At 34.4% G+C, this 23,070-nt stretch overlaps 2 protein-coding genes across 2 annotated transcripts; both read left to right on the forward strand.

The window, feature by feature from the left end:
* The first annotated feature begins 790 nt into the window (after window positions 1-790).
* On the forward strand, window positions 791-3,229 carry LOC116105880 (pentatricopeptide repeat-containing protein At3g42630-like). Its single transcript, XM_031392274.1, has 2 exons — window positions 791-2,547; window positions 2,830-3,229. Exon 1 carries the CDS (start codon window positions 1,150-1,152, stop codon window positions 2,203-2,205), a length of 1,056 nt encoding a protein of 351 aa, XP_031248134.1. The 5' UTR covers window positions 791-1,149; the 3' UTR covers window positions 2,206-2,547; window positions 2,830-3,229.
* An 8,220-nt stretch (window positions 3,230-11,449) lies between these two features.
* On the forward strand, window positions 11,450-19,474 carry LOC116107143 (ankyrin repeat domain-containing protein 13C-B). Its single transcript, XM_031393456.1, has 3 exons — window positions 11,450-11,736; window positions 11,949-13,699; window positions 19,064-19,474. The coding sequence occupies exons 2-3, from the start codon at window positions 12,086-12,088 to the stop codon at window positions 19,400-19,402; spliced, it is 1,953 nt and encodes a 650-aa protein (XP_031249316.1). The 5' UTR covers window positions 11,450-11,736; window positions 11,949-12,085; the 3' UTR covers window positions 19,403-19,474.
* The last annotated feature ends 3,596 nt before the right edge of the window (window positions 19,475-23,070 follow it).

The following is a 23,070-nucleotide window of genomic DNA, read 5'->3' on the forward strand; positions in this document are numbered from 1 at the left end:
TATTGTATCACTTATCTTCTTATCCGTTTGCTTCATATAAATTGATTCTTTGGAATGCATAGAAGCAATTTTATAATGATTCAGTTGTTTTGAATGGTCTGAGCATTTTTGGTGAAGGTTGTTTGCTGTTTAGTATCACATTCTAATTAGCTTTTAGAAATGATAAACTGGATTTTAGTTCTGATTTACTCGGTCTAATGCAAGACGAGTTTTGGTTTTTCTCTTAATAAAAGTTTTGTTATATTTTTATCTTCAGTGCTACTATTCTAGAGGTGAGCCAGTTGCCATTCTGGTTTGCATTTCGTAGGATTACTGCTCGAGTCTGTCGCTAGACTATTCTCTCTCAAACTCATCATGCTTCAGTTATATGTGATTCATAGGCATAATGCATTCATCTTTGTGCATAACACTTACATCAAGTGATTTTCTAGTCAACCGGTTGGTTTTTTAAGTCCATTCACTATTATAGTAATGTTTAACAATCTTCATATGCGATCACTTACATTCCATCTCCTATCAGTAGGCACTGTCAATCTGTTGCCCCTGCACTCTGGCATAGTCTTACCTGTTCATTGTGAAACATTTACACATATCACCCCTTGTGCTCTTAATTTTAATGCATATAAAAATTTAATTTATGGAAATTGAGTTTTTTGTGAAGACTTTATTGAAACTGCTTGATATAGCATTATTTATGTGTTTTATTCTGAGACACTATCAAAATAGGTTGCCCGAGTAATTTTAATATACCATTCAATAGATATCTTATCTGTTATTTCCATGCCATTCCCTTATTGAATAGTGATTCCCTTTGTGTAGATCATCTTGTTTCAGCTACTTTTTAATCTGTTCCCTTTTCATGTCTATAGCCTTTTGAAATATGCATTATGTTTGTTCCATCATCATTCATCATATCTCTTTGATGATAATTTTATATTGGACCTTATGTTCTTCACACAACATGTTCTTGTTTTTATCTATTATGAAGATTTACAGCAATTAATGGTTTTTAAGCATACATTACAAGAGTGTATAACTTTTTCTTAAATCGTACAGAAAACCCAATATCGGAGGCAGGGAGGAATTGTCAAAGTCAAGGATACCTTTGTGGATTGTTCTTCAGCAGTACAAACACTAAGTAGGAAAGAGATGACTCATCTAGCTCAGGAGATTTTACTTGAGATGAAAACTGAATCCGACAACTCCACCCTGCCTGCTTTGATGCTTTCTTATGCAGATAATGGCCTTTTTCCCCAGGCACAGGCGATTTGGGAGATGCTATTGAATAGTTCTTTTGTGCTGACAATTAACATAATTTCTGATTTGATGAATGCTTATGGAAGGATGGGACGATATGATGAGATAATAAAAATTTTGGATCAATTAAGTTCAAGAAATTTCAACTTATTGCCTCAGGCATATTCATGCGGTATCTCTTGCTTCGGGAATCAAGGACAGCTTGAGCTAATGGAAAACACATTGAAGGAAATGGTGTCAAGGGGTTTCCCAGTGGATTCTACCACTGGAAATGCCTTGATTAAATATTATAGCACTTTTGGGTCATTAACACAGATGGAGAGTGCTTATGGCTTTCTTAAAAGTTCTAGACATCTCATAGATAAAGAAGGAATCAGGGCAGTGTCATTTGCATATCTGAAGGAGAAAAAGTTTTACGGATTAGGTATGTTCTTGAAGGATGTTGGTCTTCGAAGGAAAGATGTGGGAAATCTTCTTTGGAACTATCTATTGTTATCATATGCTGCCAATTTTAAAATGAAAAGCTTGCAAAGAGAATTTCTGAGCATGTTAGAAGCTGGTTTTCATCCTGATCTCACTACATTTAATATAAGAGCTGTGGCCTTCTCAAAAATGTCTTTGTTCTGGGATCTCCATCTTAGCCTAGAGCATATGAAACATGAAAATGTTGTTCCTGATCTAGTGACTTATGGTTGTATTGTTGATGCTTACTTGGATAAAAGACTAGGAAGAAATTTGGATTTCGCTTTCAGTAAAATGAATTTGGATAATCCTCCAATAGTATTGACAGATCCATTAGTTTTTGAAGTTTTCGGTAAAGGGGATTTCCACTCAAGCTCAGAGGCCTTTATGGAGTTTAGTAGGCAGAGAAAATGGACTTACAGAAAACTAATTGCAGTATATCTCAAGAAACAATTCCGGAGAAACCAGATATTTTGGAATTACTGACCTGTTGCTTGCTGTCTGTCTTGAGGAAATATTCTGTCTGTTTAGGAAAGAGAACTGTGCTCACTCGCTAAGTAATTGAACTTTGGGGTCAGAGATATATGGCAAGGATGGGGATTTCCGGCAGTGGTATAGGTCAGTAGGTGTTGCGCTGATATATACTGTCATCGTCTTTTTTAGCATATTGGAGAATACTCATTCTTTTCCTAGGGCCCAAAACAATTCCAGCAATTCATCTTATCCCCAGATTCTTTGATAGCTCTGCATTCTTTGCTAGAAAAATAAGCTAAAGCTACATCATGGAGACTCAATGAATGACGAAGGAAACTGCATTTTCATATAAAGGTTAGAAAGATGCACAACCCTGTTGCTTATAATCTGTCATATGAATTTCCTGCTGGCTGAAATGAAATGGTTGACTGCGTAGAACTTTTTCCTGGCTTGCCAAATGCTGTGTTCCAATCCATTAGACTGCTTGTTTGTTTGAAATCCATTCGCATGCTTATAGAAAGTTTGTAAGCTGCAACAAAGCCAATAGTTACAATCTATCATGTATTAGTCATAAGGATAACTTGGGAACGTGATGGTTAGAGTAATATATTTGAATATACTGGTTTCATTTTCCAGGTCTGGAGTTGTCTCCAAGTCTGCAGCTGCTAGCTTAAAAGGATCAGCTGTGTAATAAGAAATGGATTCATCGAAGAGGCTATTGTACTTACCTCCAAAGTCAGTCTTGTGATATACTGATGATCAACGACATCCAAGTAGCATGTACAAATAATGTTTCATCTCCATTTTGTTTTTGGTGCATACATATATGGGGATGCAATGAAATTTTAGATTTTGGTTTAATGGAATCGAAAATAGAGAAAGGTTTCCCCTATCACCCTTCCTGGAAAATTGGAAGTGTTGAGATTGTAGGTGGAAAGTTTTATGATAAACAAGGCCACACTATATGTATACCGTTACTATAAATTTATGCAGGATACTTAAAGGCATAAATGCAGATGTGTATTGTATCTTTCAACTATTCTTTTTGACCTTATTGGCAACTTTATTATATTGGTGATTTTGGTATGCTTTGGAAAATACAAAGCGGTCATGAATAAACAATTAAACCACTAGTTTCCAAGGTCCTAATCTTATGGAGCTTCCAACTTTCAATTTCCCATTTGAAAATAATTAATCACAAGTTCGAGTAAAAGAAAATGCCTACACTTGGGAAGGGAATGTGAATGTAAAATCCCGGCCCAGCCCGGGCCTGGCCCGGTTGGATTTATACCCAGGCCAGTGCCTGGGCCCGCTATTTTCTAAAATTAGTGTTGACCCTCTGGAAAGTTATTAGAACACTCCATAAAAATCTTACATAACCCACCTGACAACTACCCCTCCAGTGCAGTAAACTAACCCGATAAAATCAATTCCCGCCCTCATATATCAAGTAACACCCCTATTTCATTCAACCCGGATAGGCTTGATCCGGCCCGGGTATTAAAATGAACAGACTTTTCTCCGGGCCCGGGCTTGAACACTTTAAATGTACCCCAGCCTTACCTGACATAAGATATTTAGGTGTCGTTTGTTTTTTTTTTTATTAAAATTGGAATTATTTAAATTTGATTGGTGTATTGTTGACAAATGAAAATTATCATTGATTAAGATATTTTTGTATTCAAATAAAAGTCAATATTTTGGCCTTTTACTTTTATCTGACTGTCAAATAAAAGCTAAAAAATAAACAAATATAAAACATATTAATTAATTAAAATTACTAATACATCCCTTAGTGGGAATCTCACTGATTGCATAGCTGTATGTAAACCTAGATTACAAAAAAGGATTTTAAGATCATCTGTTCATTTTTATTTTACCTAATCTTTGAAGGATCTAAAGACACATGGCAATGAGATTATCTAAAAAGTTAGGATTAATTATTTTAATTTATTTCCTTTTTTACCTCTAAAATATATTTTTTAAACACTAAACATTGTTTCCACGCATAGGATGCTAATTCTTTCTCTTCCGTCGCACACACAATTATCATACACTAATCTGAATTAAAGAAAAAATAATTGATAGATTTATATTCCAATAAAAATAAAATTCCAAGAAACATAATTGAACTTGATTATATTTAGAACAAGAAGTTTTGTATTTTTACAATAAGATCTTATAGAAATTAGGTAAAATTAAATTAATAAAGGATCCAAATCCTTGAAAAAAAAAAATCTCTAATAACAGATCCACAAGCAATATGATTGGGGTATTATAAAAAATGATAAACCTGAAAACAAAATGGCTTAGTTGAAGGATATAGATAAGACGTTGTCGTAACAGCAATAAATTGATTTAAAATTCTTTTTAATTATTAAACTATAGAGGTGTCCCATTGATATTAATGTTACACTTGGGGAGCAGCCTGTTGTTTTGGCTATATCAGCTTTTATTTTTTTTAATTAATTATGATAAATCCCTCAACCTCCCATGAGCTTTTTTCTAGATAGAAAATAGTTTTTTTAAATTTCATTATAAATCATTCACATATAATTTGATGCATAATTTTCTTATTGGATTGACTAATTTTTAAAAATTTGGATTGTTTTAATGAATAAATAAACATATTAATGAAAAGGGTATTATTAGATTATGATGAATATAAACTTATTTAACCTTTAAATATTGCAGAAAAAAGCCCCTACTTTTGAGCTCTAAAGACAAGATTGAAAGTTTTAATATTGTTTTGTTTAACAATAACACAATAATTGGAGAGAGATAGGAAAATAACAAAATTTCCACAATTAATTCATTATTTATCACAAATGTCTTAAAGGAATCATTTAAGAGTAATACTACACCAATCATGCACGAAAAAATAAATAACTTTAATATAAAAGGTTTAACAAATAATCAAGCGAAATATACCATTGAGTGACCCAACGGTCAATTAGGACTTTTATATGTATTATTCAAAAGGTTCTAAGTTTGATCTATCTAGGTTGCTAATAAAAGTGGTCACTGAGTGAATCTGTCGACTTCAAGGCCCCAGGGGATTAGTTTAGGTGTACGCAAGTTGGCTCGAACACCCTAAGTCATAAAAATAATAATAATAATAATAAATAAATAAATATATATATATATATATAATTACAATATTAAACATACCCTTTTTATATACCAATTGACATGAGTTAATTAAACTAATTCTCAACATTTTAAGAGAAACACATTATAAACGAAATTTGAAAAACGATCAGTAACTTCATAGATATGATAACTATTAGGGTTTAGGGGTTTAGGCCTTAAGGTTTAGGGGTTTAGGGTAACTATTAAGAAGTTTGTATATATGAGTTGTCAAGCAACATCTTCAATTAGGGGTGTAGTTGAGCTAAGTATTGGTTGGCTCCAGCTTGACTCGTTGTTGGACCAGGGGTGCTCGAGCTCGAGCTCGACAAGCTTATGATTTTCAAGCTCGCACTCGAGCTCGAGCTCGACGAGCTTATGATTTTCAAGCTCGCACTTGAGCTCGAAGCATTCATTGTGAACTTGAGCTCGACTGGAACAATAGTCGAGCTCGAACCGAGCCAATACTCGAGCCGAAGCTCATTGAACATATACAAAATTTTTATATCGTCACAATTAATGGCAATTGGCAACCATAAAGGGTGGACGACGGTGGAATGAAGCTTGGACAATGGTGGAATGATGATTGGCGAGCATGGTTTTAAAACCCGGACCGACCCAGCTGGTTGGACCGGGACCCAAGGCCTTCTCTAGGTCGGGTTACCCTTTCAACCGTTTCAAATTTGAAATCTAGCAAACACACCTCTGATTAATACGCATCAGTCCCTAAAGGTTTGAAATCCAGCAAACACACTCTCTGGCCAAATGTAAATTGGCGATGACCTCCTATTTTTCGATGACCTTCCACCTTCTGACTTTCTTTGGGGCCGTGACGCTTCATCTCCCGCCGTAGCGCGATGTTTCGTTGTCCAGCAATTTTTCTTCCATTTTTTGGCGTCGATCGGCCTTCTTTGGCATCAATAGGCCTCCTCAGCCACCAATCCACCTTCTCCCAAGCTCATTTGCTGTCGTTCACGAAGATCCACAGTCATCTTGCCAAAAAAAGCCACCGTGACCGTTTGACTTCCACCACCGATCTGCCATTTTCGGGTGATGCCTCAACTTACTAGCTGCTAATTCGTCCTCCCTATCACCTAATCTACCCTCCCTGGTGTTTTGCCACCACTCTCCCAGTTGATCGCCGATTTGCATTTGGCCAAGGGTTGTGTTTGCTAGATTTTAAACCTATAGGGTCTGATGGTATTTATCAAAGGTGTGTTTGCTAGATTTTAAACATGTTAAACCATTGGTTAAACCACTGGTGTAACAGGTTATACCGGTTAACCCGTGACTCAGTCGCCTGAGCAAGTCACCCCCCAGGTCGGGTTTTAAAATCTTGTTGGCGAGTGATGAGAAGGGATAAAGGGTATGATTGTGAAGAGGAGAGGGTGGAGGCCTAGTTAGTAATTCGAGTATTATTCACGAATTTCAGTATTTTATCAACCCAGCCGTATTATTCGTGAACTATATGCCTCAATCGTTTTATTCGCGAATTATTCCCGTATCCGAATTTTTGCTTAATTTTTACAATCGTATTTTTCATCATTTGCCGTATCATACTTGTAAATTCTCGTACCATTTTTTGCCGTACCCGTATATTTGAAATGCTATATTGATTTTAACCAGGTGGTCCATGAAAAATGCTAAACCAAGATTGATATTGCCATATTTTTCAAAACGTATTATTGATAATGTGTCGTTTTAAACTTGTACCATATTTTTCTTCTATTTGAATTTTATGACCGAATTTTTATAAACGTATTTTTTAACATTTGCTATCCCGTACTCCTTTTTTATCGTACCTGTATTTACTAAATAAGGATGGGGTTTCCAATAATGGTGAGGGGTGATTTTTGGGCAAGAAAAAGCTGTAAAACATTCCATAATAAATAAACAATTATTAATGCATTTATTTTATCTCATTATCACATAGTGACAATAATGGGTGCGTTTGGTTTAGTATTTTGGATAGGATTTTAGGGATAGTATTGGGTTATTGGATATGGGAGTATTACGAGATAAATTTTAAAAATTTGTAAAAAAGCCCTTAGGTTTACTAATTTAACTAAAGACCCTAACATATAAAATGACAAAAACAACCCCACCACCTGCATTCCGGCCACCACCGTCGGAATCTGACCGAAAAATTTCGTTACGGCACAGACTTGTCGGATCTGTGCCGTAACACGTTGTTATGGCCTTTTCCGGCCAGATCCATGGTGGATCTGACCGGAAAAGGCCAGATCTACGGTCTGTTATGGCCGTCGACGGCCGGAAAAGGCCAAACGAGGGCCATCTTTGGCCGTCAGCGACTGCCAAAGATGTGGCCGTCGTTTTCGGTCAACGACGGCCATTTCTTTGGCCGTCGCTGACGGCCAGATCTGGCCTTTTCCGGCCAGATCCGTGGTGGATCTGGCCGGAAAAGGCCACAGCAGTGAACTTCCGACCATTTCTGGTGGGAAGTTAGGCCGTTGTACAGATTTCGGCTATCACCGACGGTGGTTGCCGGAATCTGACAAGTTGGGTTGATGGGGGTGTTTTTGTTAATTTTTAAACTTTTTTTTCAGGGGGTATTTAGTGAAATTAATAACCTTATGGGGTTAAAATGTAATTAAAAGATAGGGTAATATTTTTAGAATATTGTACCAAACGCTATTTGGAGAATAGGATCCAGAATATGGATAAAAATATTAAACCAAACACGCACAATATTATAGATAGATTATTAGATAAATAATTAAATAAAAAAAAGTATATATTCCAAATGTTTAATGTACAATCATAGTGGCGCTATGTAACAGTACAGCGAGGCGGCCTTGACTGATTTGATTAAAATAAAATAAAATAAAACTTATGACGCTTTGTTTAAATATCTTATCCGCATTCTAAATCAAAATACACATCTGTTTTTTATTCTCAAAATATTACTTTAAATTATTTAATTATTTTTAATTTTTAAACCCTATTTTGTAATAATTACTTAACTCTATCTAATAATAATATTTTAAAAATATTATTATAAATAACTAAAATAAACATTTATTTTCCTATCCTATTTGTATTCCAAATCAAAATACATATTTATTTTTTTATTCTCCAAATCTTATATTAAATTATTAAATTATTTTTAATTTTTAAATATTATTTCATAATACCAATCAACCCTATATAACAATAATATTATAAAAATACTACTAACAAAACAAATCGCCCCAAAAGATATTGATTTGATAAGTAATACTATTAATAGATAGTTACGTGTTAACTGTAAAATTGATATTTAAATACTATATGGTAAGCAAATCTCAATAATTAATAAGGACAATTTTGTATCATATTAATTAATAATTTTGTATTTTTCTTAGAAGAATCTTTAACAGTAACATTGGGTGATTGATACTGACAAGTTTTATTAAAGATAAAAACAAATATGGAATATAAATAATAATACATTAACTTGAAACATTTATAATTCAATTAAAGACTATTATTATATATTCTATTTCTAATGCAAATATCATAAATACAAAATCTCAATCAATGACGTCGTAAACCTTTGATTTATATGCTGTAAATTTCAAAAAAAATTGTACGCGGGGATTTCATTTTTTATATTAGGGTTAAAAATAGACCTCCTCAGTTATGATAAAATAACGAAGATCCTTAAAATATTTTTAAAATAATAATTTTTTTTCCCTTTTATTAATGAACTATTAAAATTTACAAGGTTAAAGAGTTTGTCAATATAACTAATTTGCCTTCCTAACATTTACATTAACATTTAAAACTTAACGATAGAAATATCTTTATAGTCATAATATTGGGACCAATTAAATTTATTATTATAAGGAGGTTATAATTTAATAAATGTGTAGTTATAAAAATTATTTTTTTAATTTCTTATTTTATAATTTATGTTTTAGTAGTATTATGATTTCAATTCATTGTTTTAGAAGTATTAGGATAGTACGGAAATAGATATCAAAGAGTTACCGTAAAATTGAGTGATTAGATTAGACAACTTCACTACACTAATCAAATGGATATTAATGTTTTCCTCAATCATCCAAATGAGCAACAAGTCGTGTATGTTTTAACTAAAGAAAAAGTCGTTACTTGAATTAGATAAAAAAAGGAAGAAGGTAATCCTAAGGATGATAGTATAGAAATACAAAAAATTAATGCCAAAAACCTGCTTAAGAGCTATAAATATTTTGGCTTCAACAAGAAGGTATCCATGTTGGTGGCTTATTACATACTCGTAAGATAAAAAATATGATAACAACTTTAAAGTATAAATCATTGTCCTAAATAACTTTAGATAAATATTTTATTTTATTTTATTTTATTTTAAACTTTTAATGTAACATAACATATATTTTTTGTAATATACTTATAATTATTATTATGTAGGGGCAAGTTACTTCAGACGTAATTTAGAAAAATTATAACTTATTACAATGTAAACATTATTCTTATTTATAACTGGTTTAAGTTGAAACTAAATTTTTTTATAATTACATGAAGGTTATTCTTATAAAGAGTATCACTATAGAAATATTATATTTTATTATTAAAATTTTTTATAATTACATGAAGGTTATTCTTATAAAAGTATCACTATAGAAATATTATATTTTATTATTAAAACAGAAAAGAAAAATAATTTTTTTTAGTAAAATATGTAAAAAAAAAAAAAAAAAAGGAAAAAAACATAGACAAGATGGATGGGAATTTGGATACGAATGAAACAGTAATTGTGTTGATGGTTATGGTAAAAAGTGGAAAAGAGTAATGGCATAATGATGACAACCCAATTGAGTACAAATATTTTTAATGATTATTTCCTTAAATACCCCGAAATTTGTGTCTAAGTCTAACAAATATCATGTTTAATAAGGGAAGAGTCGAATTTCAGGCCAAATCTTATGTTATTACTTTGTCACAAGAAATAACAAAAAAGGAAAAATAAAAATTCTTATAATACATATAATTCAAATTACGTTAGTTAAATATTATATGTGATGAAATTTTATTTTTATGTTTATTATATCTTTCCTAACAGAATTATAATTTAATTTTTTTGGAAATAATGATAAATGATATGGATTTGAATGGGTGGAAGTGGGGCGGGTCACTTTCCGGACCATACTAATGTCTGACAATGTGGCAACAGAGTAAAGTGGGACCATTGCCTTTTCGAAACAAGTAAAATTTGTACCAGTCGGGTCGGCTACTTTGGCCTCATTTATTTCTTTATAGTTTATTCCCCCCTAATTAACTACTCTCCTTTTGGACGTTTCTGTTTCTCTATTCAATTAATTATATTAAATTAAATAACCATAACGAAATACCAAAGCAACTTCCCTCACATCACATGCTCCCTCTCATTATTATTTAAATATCGGCAGTTTTTATTTTTAACAAAATGAGGCGTTTCCTTACCCTTCAGGTCAATAATTTCAAAAATAAAATAAATCATCTTGTTATTAAAAAATCTTTAGAATTTATAATACGATAAATAAATGAATTATTTATTTTATTAAAAAACTTAAAAACAAGAAAATTTTAATTTTACTATAACTTTAAAGGTATTTTTGTAATTAAATTGTAGATAAAAGGAGATTAATGTTATTAACCTAAAAAACAACAACGTATACAAGAGATATATTTTTATTTAAAATAAAGTCAAATCTATATATGTAAATAACAAATAGATATATTTTTAAATTAATCGAAAAGAACACATTAATCACAGTCACGAATCACTGGAACCCAATCAATCACCTTTAAGCCGCACTTTCTTTTCGGTAATCTTTTTATTGTTCTTACCTTTCGTCTCCTCAACTATACAAGAGATGAAGTAATCTCTCTTTTATCCAATCCAATCTATCTTTCTCCAACAAAATACTTGTTTGTACAACTCTTTTAACTTTCGATTCTTCTTTTGTGATATTCGTTTTTTGTTTTTCAACATAACTTGTTATTTTTGTTTGCTTCAATGGTGGGGTTTTAAGGCTTTCTATTATTCCTTTCTTCATTCTTCAAAATCGTTCATCTTTTCATTTCTTTACCAGATTCCCCCACCTGGTTTTTTTTCTCTTTTTGTTAGCTTTCTATCATTGCTTGTTTTTTTAAAACTTTTTTTTTTTTTTTAGTTTTTTAAAATTTAGTTTCACACACCCACATGCATGTTCTTGTGTTTGTCTGATCTGGATTGGATCACAAGGATCCCTTGTTTTCTTTTTATTTTTAGTTGAAGAACACTAAGAGAGAGAACACACAAAGAGAAAGAAAGAGATAGACAGGTGTGTGGTTGTGGGGTGTAGTGCTTTGTGGGGGAGCAATCTTGGTTTCTTTGAGGGGTCATTGGAGAAGAAGCAAAGGAGAAACCAAGAACAACTCTAAGAACAAGTCAGGTAAGTTAAGTTTTTCTTCATTTTCTTCGTTTCTTGGATCTTTTGTTTTTGGACCCACATGAAAAGATTCTTTTTTTCCTTCTTCTTCTTCTTCTTTTCTTTTTGTTTCTGTTCCTATTTGTAGCTGTCTCTTATTTTATGTTGTTCTCTGTGGTGTTACTTGAATTGGGTCCAATTCATTTCTCTTGTTTTATGTGTTCTTCTCAGTGGTCTGTTGTGGAGAAATAATTGCTAGGGTTTGAATTTGGCGGTGATAATTTATCATGTTGGTTGCGTGGTAGAATAATTGGGGGTTTGGCTGTGCGTGTATTAGTGTGAGTTGATATTGTAGATACTCCTGAGCCATGGCGGGTATTGATGTTTCAAAATATGCTCATAGTCCTGCGCACAAGGCCATTGCCACGAGGGATTATGCCAGTCTCAGGAGAATGCTTGCTGCTCTCCCAAGGCTTGGTAATCCGGCTGAGATTCGTACTGAAATGGCTTCAGTGGCGGAGGAAGAGAAGGCTGATGCCATCTCTGCGGTGATTGATAGGCGGGATGTCCCCAATCGGGACACTCCTCTTCATTTGGCTGTCAAACTTGGTGATGAGACCGCGACAGAAATGCTTATGGTTGCTGGGGCTGATTGGAGTTTGCAGAATGAACAGGGATGGAGTGCACTCCAGGAGGCAATTTGCAATAGAGAAGAAGGGATTTCCATGATTATAGTTAGGCATTACCAGCCGTTGGCATGGGCTAAATGGTGTCGGAGATTGCCTCGGTTAATCGGGACTATGCGAAGGATGAGGGATTTTTATATGGAAATCACGTTCCATTTTGAGAGTTCTGTGATACCTTTTATTTCAAGAATTGCTCCTTCAGATACTTATAAAATTTGGAAGAGGGGTGCCAATTTGAGGGCGGATATGACTTTGGCTGGATTTGATGGATTTAGGATCCAGAGATCAGATCAGAGTATTCTTTTCCTTGGTGATGGGTCTGAAGATGGAAAGGTTCCTCCTGGATCACTTTGCATGATCTCACATAAGGATAAGGAGGTGATGAATGCTTTGGATGGTGCTGGTTCTCAAGCAACAGAAGAAGAGGTTCGACAAGAAGTGGCTGCAATGTCTCAAACTAATATATTTCGGCCTGGGATTGATGTGACTCAAGCAGTTCTTTTGCCGCAGTTGACGTGGAGGCGGCAGGAGAAAACAGAGATGGTGGGTCCATGGAAGGCGAAGGTATACGATATGCATAATGTAGTTGTTAGCATTAAATCCAGGAGAGTCCCTGGAGCGATGACAGATGATGAGTTCTTCTCGTCTTGCAATGAAAATGAAACAGAGAGCGAGGAGCTTGATGATATTTTGACAGAAGATGAAAGAAGGCAACTTGAGGTTGCACTCAAATTGGATTCATCAGAAACGGGCAATGAGAATGGTGACGGGATTATCGCTCACCGCCATAGTTGTTATGAGCATAGGGAGATTCCTATTGAGGATGTGAGTTCTTGTAGAAATGGAGACACTAAACAGGAAAAGAAAGGATGGTTTGGTGGATGGAGGAAACGAGATTCTAAACTCGAAGGACAGAAGAAGATTGTACCACCGAGAAGTTCGCTCTGTGTTGAAGAGAAGGTGAGTGATCTTCTAGGGGACTCTCCTTCTGGAAGTCAGATAAAACCAGGAAGACATTCTGTTGAGATTGTTGCAAGGGATGAGCACCGGAGAGGAAGGGATACCAGAACATCAACTTCTGTAAGTTCGGAGAGTGGACATCGGCGCAAGGATGGAGGCCGTGAGAATGAGTATAAGAAAGGGTTGAGGCCTATTCTCTGGCTTTCCCCAAACTTCCCACTACAGACTGAAGAACTCCTGCCATTGCTTGACATTCTTGCAAACAAAGTTAAGGCAATTCGTCGTTTAAGAGAGTTGCTGACCACAAAACTCCCAATGGGAACTTTTCCAGTCAAGGTATGCAGTTCTTTATTCTGTATTGCAACACTGCATATGTTGTTTTGCATGTGTGTGTGTACAACTCTTACTCAGCTTTTAGTTATATTATCTTCTTTTTGTTGTTTGAAAATGCTTTGCCTCACTGATGTATCAACTTTTACATTATTGTTTTGTCATTCTATTAAAAGACATTTGCTGTTTAGTGGCAGTGGTTAGTGTGGGGAGGGGTAAAGGTTCCGAACCTGAAGGGTGCTCTTTTTTAAGGTTGGTCTTATGTAAAATTGTAAATGAGTCAGAAAAATTTATGACCTCTATTATCTTCTGGTTTGCATATGAGCTTTTCCTGTATAACAAGTCCCAGTATGCTCGTTGATTGCTTGGTGCTCTTTTCCCTCTTTTTTACCATTCTATGGTAAAGAGGCATACAAAATTTAGAATTGAGAAGTATGTAAACTGGCTAAGTAGTGTTGGTAGAAGAATTGAGTCAATAATGATAAACTCTGATTGTTCAAGTTGGCTCTAGTTTCGAAGCTAATGAGGGAATTTGAACAGAATTACTTGGCTCATTTATGCCTTCACTCACAAGCATGCTTCATGCTGGATGAATTTAAGGATCAATTCGTTCTCTGTTAGTTTTGGTTTAAGGATCAATTGGATTGTGCCCTTTTTACTTATTCACTTGTCTCCCTCCCTTTACCATTGTAGGTTCTTTCATTCTAGTTGCTTTTCTTCCCGCTTATTTATGCAATCAGTTCAGGTTTTGAGTTACATGCTTCATACTGGATGTCTGTTTAGTGCTATATGACCTTTGCCTAGCTAGGCTATAGGAGTTGATCAGAAAGACAACAATATATTCCATGGTGAATTATGTTGAGGTTGTGAAACCTGTTTAGGACAGGATTGTGTAAGACTAAATGCTATATACTTGCACAATGTTATAGTTTTTTATTGGTGAACATCGCCAATATGCTGAATTTCCTGTGGTCTGATACTGATGTTATTATGAGAGCAACTTGTACAGTAGTACAAGTAGTCATCATTTTTGTTTGTGTTATTGATAGTTATTGAGATAGAAACTATAATAATTGATATAAACATAGTTAAAGTACAAGCTATGCATGTATCAATGTTGCCCCTTATTTTTACTAACTTCGCTATTAATAGTTAATTAGAACTCAGCTCTCTTCTCCTCAATTTATTTTCTCATGCTGCATTTATGTCCATTACAGTTAGAATAATTTTTTTTTTTCTGTTGTGGATTATGTTCTGATTGAGTGGTAGATAAATTGTCAGAAGTTGTCTTCTTTGAAATAATTGAGTTACCCTTGTTTTAAGGAGGTGTCAGAAGTAGTTAAGTTGTTCGGTTGTCCATCCATGATGATATTATCTTTAGTGATAGTATGGATAAAAGAAGTGTGTAATTGCTATACTCATACCTTATGTTTTTATATTTTATTTTAAAAATTTTTGTATAGAAAACTTTAAAAGTTGAGTTAGAAAGAAGATGCTAGTAGAAGATTTGTGGTTACAAATTTTTTTTTTTTTTTTTTTTTGACACCATTACTGAATTATATATTGACTATATTATGCTCTGGAGATCTGAATATGGACTATTAGAGTTGTTCATCTTTGTGAATAACTGATTGTTTTCCTTTTGTTCATTAGTGTACCATGTATAATATATGTTCAACTTTTGTATACTTTGCCTCTTATTGGAGCTTGGGATATCTTTAGTATGTGGTGTTGTCTGATTGTCATTCGGTATTACAAGATGCAAGGGCCGTGTCAAGTCACAATCTTCTTACATCTAATAAGATTATTGTTTGTTAGTAGGAGAAACTTCCTTTTTTTCAACTGAGTGTGCTTGTCTGTGGAAGTTATTCTCGTTCTTTTGAAAGTTAATTCCCACATTGAGCTACTTGTATACCTTTGAAAGATAACATTCATGTCAAATCCTTCAAGTAAAATTATTAATGTTGTTGTCTTTTTATACTTAAATATTGAGTGTTTTTTGTTTCCTCATATATATATCATCAACAACTGGAAATAGGTATCTACATGTCACGATTTCAAGCTCTAAATTGAGAATGATACAGTTTATTCTAATTTCATTTTGTTGATCGTGAATTCAACATTGGTTCATATTGAACAACTTATACACTTGAAAAACACATTTAGCCCAGTATTACGCATAATATTGCTGATGATGATATTTGAGATATAGAGAGTCATTGTTTTGTTTGAAATGATCTGTTGTGTCATATCAGTCGATTTGAGGGCTGAAGAAAGTGTGATTCATTTTATGTTGATCCAGTCTTTGACACTGTCTGCAAGCAATCTTTATTTTTTCTAGTTTACCTGTAAGTTTTACTGACTCCTCTACATAGCAACTGTTTATGGTCATGCAATAAATGCGTGCTAGTCACCTAGATATCTAGTTGCTGTAGTGCTTATTAAATTTGCAATGTTAGAGGCAAGAATACAGACAGAATTGAGTTTTTCTACGGTACGCAATGGCTCCTAGTCGTCAATCTTGAATGGAGTGTTTCCCTCTTCATATAGATTTTTCTTCAGATCTTCTAGGAGAAAGACACCCTGAACAAGTACACACATAATCACCTCTAGTAACTCCTATCCACATGATAGTATTGTAAATGCTCAAATGCTGGAACTAGGAAGCAATCTCTTTGTGCATGGCTTGTTATGGGAGGAATGTAGGAAGTGACTATCTATACACCAGGAGGAGCACAGTTTCAGTGAAATTTGAAAGGGGTTGAGAACCTTGAGAAAGTTTCCTTTTTTCTTTTTGGATAGAGAAGGTTTTTCCTTTATCGATAGCAATGAGAATTTGTTTCTTGGGTGATAAATTATCTGGAAATTCTGAATTATCTCCTGTAAGATCAGTGAATTTTAAAATGTTGGTGTGTAGGTGTACATGTTGAATTGCTTCATTGTGTCTTTTCATAGGAACGCCCAGTTACTTGGGAGTTTATTATTATCAGGTTGTTGCTTGTTGCTGGTACCCATACTGTTAAGAGGAATAAAAGATGAGCAGTGGAGAGAAACGGTGTAAGAGTGGTACCTAAAAATAAATGTTCTTAAGCTGGTGAGTATGAACGTTAATTGACCGATTGACTATGTCAATTGATTATCACTTTCACAATAGTTATTACTTTGAATGAATTTAGGCACCAACTTGCATAATTATGCATTGTGTCACAAGAGAGATCAATGTTACATATTTAGACTCCTGAGGCTAGCTATTGTCGGTGCAGAACTGTGCAGAACATGTTTGGTTTAGTGCAATCAAAGTTGTCTTTTTATTAAGAAAATGAATAGAACATGTATTTTATAATTTGCTGACATCCAGGTCGGGTTGAGCTTCTNAAGCTCTAAATTGAGAATGATACAGTTTATTCTAATTTCATTTTGTTGATCGTGAATTCAACATTGGTTCATATTGAACAACTTATACACTTGAAAAACACATTTAGCCCAGTGTTACGCATAATATTGCTGATGATGATATTTGAGATATAGAGAGTCATTGTTTTGTTTCTTGTTATTTATATGATCAAGAAATGATCTGTTGTGTCATATCAGTCGATTTGAGGGCTGAAGAAAGTGTGATTCATTTTATGTTGATCCAGTCTTTGACACTGTCTGCAAGCAATCTTTATTTTTTCTAGTTTACCTGTAAGTTTTACTGACTCCTCTACATAGCAACTGTTTATGGTCATGCAATAAATGCGTGCTAGTCACCTAGATATCTAGTTGCTGTAGTGCTTATTAAATTTGCGATGTTAGAGGCAAGAATACAGACAGAATTGAGTTTTTCTACGGTACGCAATGGCTCCTTGTCGTCAATCTTGAATGGAGTGTTTCCCTCTTCATATAGATTTTTCTTCAGATCTTCTAGGAGAAAGACACCCTGAACAAGTACACACATAATCACCTCTAGTAACTCCTATCCACATGATAGTATTGTAAATGCTCAAATGCTGGAACTAGGAAGCAATCTCTTTGTGCATGGCTTGTTATGGGAGGAATGTAGGAAGTGACTATCTATACACCAGGAGGAGCACAGTTTCAGTGAAATTTGAAAGGGGTTGAGAACCTTGAGAAAGTTTCCTTTTTTCTTTTTGGATAGAGAAGGTTTTTCCTTTATCGATAGCAATGAGAATTTGTTTCTTGGGTGATAAATTATCTGGAAATTCTGAATTATCTCCTGTAAGATCAGTGAATTTTAAAATGTTGGTGTGTAGGTGTACATGTTGAATTGCTTCATTGTGTCTTTTCATAGGAACACCCAGTTACTTGGGAGTTTATTATTATCAGGTTGTTGCTTGTTGCTGGTATCCATATTGTTAAGAGGAATAAAAGATGAGCAGCGGAGAGAAATGGTGTAAGAGTGGTACCTAAAAATAAATGTTCTTAAGCTGGTGAATATGAACGTTAATTGACCGATTGACTATGTCAATTGATTATCACTTTCACAATAGTTATTACTTTGAATGAATTTAGGCACCAACTTGCATAATTATGCATTGTGTCACAAGAGAGATCAATGTTACATATTTAGACTCCTGAGGCTAGCTATTGTCGGTGCAGAACTGTGCAGAACATGTTTGGTTTAGTGCAATCAAAGTTGTCTTTTTATTAAGAAAATGAATAGAACATGTTTTTTATAATTTGCTGACATCCAGGTCGGGTTGAGCTACTGATTTCTTTTCACCAACCTATGGTTCTCGTGATTTATTCATAGACATTTGGTTATTCTATATGGGACTATTTACATAAAGCAAAGAAATAAATTGTCCTTCGGATCCTTGAAATTTTGTAGACTGCTGATGCCGATGATGTGAAATCTTAGACATCGGTATGTAGGCAATTTGAACTTGGTGAAAGTTTTTGATTTGTAGTATGTGGAAACCTAATATCAGGTGCTGTCAAGTGTGTATTATGTGAACTCTTAAGATTGAATAAAGAAGTGAAGTTTTTATATTCTCTAGATCCCAAAGAACTTAGCCTAGATTTCTAACACGATGAGTATGACTAACATTGAAATCTTCCCTTTCAAGTAGTAACGAGAGAGGTGGTAGGTTCATCACTTAATGAAAGAAACTTGGGAGGCAATCATTGCTAAAAGTTGAGCCATTGCGATCTTTATTTTGTTGTGGTTTTTGAATTACTGTAACAAGAGTTCTACTTTATACAAGATCCACAGGTAGAAGTGGTTCTAGCTTGTTGGAGTGACATAGAGACCTCAGTAACCTGCTTTTGCCGAAATTCCTTTTTACCATATTGTATAGCAATTCTCCTGTGCAGTACCTTGAATACTTTGTTCTGTTTGCTTAAGAAGTCCTCCATTTCTGCATGCAGGTTGCGATACCAGTGGTTCCCACAATCAGAGTGCTCGTAACTTTTACAAAGTTTGAGGAGTTACAGCCAGTGGACGAGTTTGCAACTCCCCCTTCAAGCCCTACAGCTGCTGGAAGAGAAAGCCCGTCAGTGACGCAGTCCACAAGCTCATCATGGTTTCAGTGGATAAAAGCTCCTTACCGCCCTAGCTCATCCACTGGCGGTTCTAGCAGTAGGATAGAGAATATCCAAGATCCATTCGCAATTCCCCAAGATTATACTTGGATTACGGCTGAAGCGAAGAAAAAAAGGATGCAAGAGAAGAGCAAATCAAAGAAAGGGAAAAGTCAGAATCAATGAAGTGAAGGCAAGAAAGAGTAAGCTCCAGATGTAAAACATGTTTTAGATTCCAAATCAAGTCAGCAGGTAACAAATAGGAAAAAATAGTGTTTCATTAATCCTGAAATTGTGATACTTAAAGAAAACAAAAGTGGGGTTCATTCTTCTTCTATGTTTGAAGCAAATGATCCCATGTGTGAAGGGAAAATTTGGTATATCATTGTGGGGGTGGAAAAAGAAAAAGGAAAAAAAGATGTTGTGATTCTTACAATGGCTTTTTGGTGGTGGTTTAGATTACTGATTCACCTTCTTCTGTATGTGTGACTGACGTTTTAACTGTTACAAATGGTTACTGACAGATTGGCTAATTCATTTTACAACTGCTGTTTTATATGATTCAGCTTCAGAAATCAGATGTTCATTTTTTCAAGATTATGTTATGATGCCTTTCAGCATTAAGACTTTTTGTCAAGGGAGAAAGGAGGACTAAATTTAGGCAGACTAAATAAGTGAAGCATGCTTGATTATTTATTAAAAAGTTTATGTAAGATAAGATTAGAAATCAGATAAGAAGATTATTTTTATATACAAAGTTGAAGAATCACATGAAATTTATGTTGATGTGCTCGAGATTCATAGCTTTTTGACCTTTTCAAACTGAAGTCCACCCCACTTCCCACTCTTTTCTTCAGCAACAATTATTTATGTCAATACCCACTTCAATTATACTCCACCAACTCTTATATGTTAGAGATATTGTTCATTATTCTTATTTGTTTCTCATTTTAAATGATAAAAATGGGCTCCACAGTTAAAAATAGAAGGTTCCCATTTTGAAGGTTAATTGATGAATGGACCCCCTGCATAATTTTTATGTCATCTTTCACAATACTTTTGTCTTGTAGTTTTGCTTAAGCATGCTTCCGAAAGTCCAACTTTGCTTTATCAAGATGGCTTAGGTTTTATCTTATTCTAGTTTTATTAAGTCAATTCAATCCTCTTCACATTGCTACTTTGCCGAAATACTTGCTCCAATTATTTCTTTTGCTTCCATTACACTTCTTTACAAAAACAATAATAATAACCAAGAATTCAGCCTTTCCCACTTCATAAAACACTGTTTCCATCAATATTTTTTTGGCTCTTAAATATTTATGCTTTAATAATCTAATGGGATGTTATCCCTGCCTTAATATAAGTGGTTTAATTACCTTTGAATAGCTGAATGGTTCGATAAGGACTTTTAGATGTATTATTCAAGAGGTCCTGAGTTTGAGTCTTTTCTTGATTACTAATAGAGGTAGCCATTGAAGCTTTTATCCGATTAATAGTTTCAAAGTCATGGAAGATTAGTTGAAGTACGTGTAAGCTGACCCGGACACCCAAACCTGTGTAGTATTTTGCCATCTCTAATTTTTATTCAATAAAGGCTGCATTAATTATCTTTTCTTTTCTTTTCCCTAAAGCTTTTCAGTTTTTGTCTCATGACTTTCACTTTTGTTTCTGGGCCACATCTCGCCCTTTTGCAAGCTCTTTCATGTATATCATAATTCGTAAAGGTAGCTCCTCCTATGCATTGACAGACATCTCAAAATTTGCAATCTAGCTCTGCCTATCTTTATCTTTGGTGGTTATCACATAAAGTATTTTTCATCTGTTACTCTCTTTTCTATTGTACAAAGTTGTGCTGTAAAGTTGAAAAAGTTCTTGGGGCTCTCACAATCTTTTTAAAAGAATTTCATTTTATTTACCAGCATCAATTACCATCTTTTATTCAAAGGAGAACCTTGTAGATTCAGTAACTTCCTTCAACTAGAGGACTAAATTTTGAATCTTTTGTACAAGTATAATGAGTTTACATTAAACAAACTACAAAGTACAAACCCTTTTCTTTAAAGCATAAGACCTTTATTTTTTAACTCATTTGTTTACTCTCCATATAGCAGAGATATTTGATACCAATTACAATTAGCTAGAGCATGAAGAATTCTAGGCTTTAGAAACAATGAATAATCTTGAGTTTTTCTTTCTTGGGTCGATGAACATTCTTCATTAGTATCAAGTAAAGATGAGTTAGAGGTTTCTGTTGCTTAGATTTGCAGATTTGTAGCGTCGAATTGCTTTAGTAATTGTGTTATTTAATAATTTTGCTAGTTACGAAAACACTAAATAATTTACATTATTTAAAATTTGTTGAGACATTCAAACTATACCCGGACGCCAAATTGGTGTCCGACGCCAGATAAATTGCGTTGGGATTGTTCGCTAGGGAACTGACTTGAAGTTGGTGACCCGACGCCAACACATTCGTGTAGGGAAAAAGCCTTTTGCCCCCNGCGCTAGTATGTAAATGGGGACTTGAAGTTGCTGGAAGAGTTGTATCAGAAGGTCAGGCGCGTGGCGGAAGCTGCAAAACGATGCTACACTGACCAGAGCACCGTCGCCAAGTTCAACAATGAGGAGTTCTGTCAGATGATGTTTCTTGATGCCTGCTTCCTCCTCCAGTTCATCTACTGCATTGTAAGAGAAGAACGAGAGGCTTTGAAGATGCATGCAATCAGGAGTTCCGTCCATTTGCTGTTTACATAAGGGACGGTCGTCCCTTAAGTGTGGACTGTCGTCCATACATAATGGATGGGCGTCCATTAGTTACGGATGCCTGTCCAAACTTAAGGGACACCCGTCCACAATTTATGGACGGGCGTCCAAATTTTTTATTTTATTTTTTAAAACAAATTAGTCCAAACTTAATGGATGGATGACCCGTATTTGCGGACGTCCGTCCAAAATTAAGGGACGGTCGTCCACAACCTATGAACGGTCATCCATAATGTTTTGTAAATTTTTTTATTGTATTTTATTTATGGACGGGCGTCCTTTAAATGTGGACGCCCGTCCTTGGTATATGGACGCCCGTCCCTGGTATATGGACGTCCGTCCATATAATATGGACGGGAGTCCATGTGAGTGAACGGCCGTTCACTAGAAAAAAATTGATAGAAAATTCAAGCGCCTGATACACGTAGACCGGTACATATTTTCGGTGTAAATTTTTCGGTGTCTGTAACTTTATTGATTTTAAAATGTGGGGTCTTTGAAATTTTGAATGTTTTTTTATTGGATATAAATTAGATGTAGTTCTCATTTATATGTATAAATCATTGTAATTTTGTGAATTGTATAGTTTTTAAATGTTTATAACTGTTTGCTTGTTTTAATTGATTCATATTGAGATTGATGAAAACTTGGATGTTGCCATTTCATTTGGTTTTTGGTGGATAAATGGTGGGATCATGCCAATAATAGTATTTAATTGTGGCTGGTTGAAGGGCAAATTGATGAAGTTATTTTTGACCATTTGTAATTGCATTCAATTGCCTTCCAATACACTCCTTTAGATGAGACAATTGATGAAGTTTTGTTATTTTTGTGGTACTAAGACATCTGTTGTGTCATTTAATTTTGATATACACATGGAGGAGGGGAATGCAACCGAAATTTTACATGATGCAAGATGTTTCTTTTGTGAGCAAGCCTTATGGTTGTGTTACTTGTGTTGTGTAAATTTGATCTGAAAGGGCCGCTGGGAGCAATTTTCAGCTTGTTTATCATGCTGTTGAGTACTTGATTAACATTGTTTAATTTAGTTTGATGGTGCAATTGCAATCAGGCTCTGTAATTTGATTTCA

The sequence above is a fragment of the Pistacia vera genome, unplaced genomic scaffold (assembly GCF_008641045.1).
Source record: "Pistacia vera cultivar Batoury unplaced genomic scaffold, PisVer_v2 Contig117, whole genome shotgun sequence".
Classification (NCBI taxonomy): domain Eukaryota; kingdom Viridiplantae; phylum Streptophyta; class Magnoliopsida; order Sapindales; family Anacardiaceae; genus Pistacia; species Pistacia vera.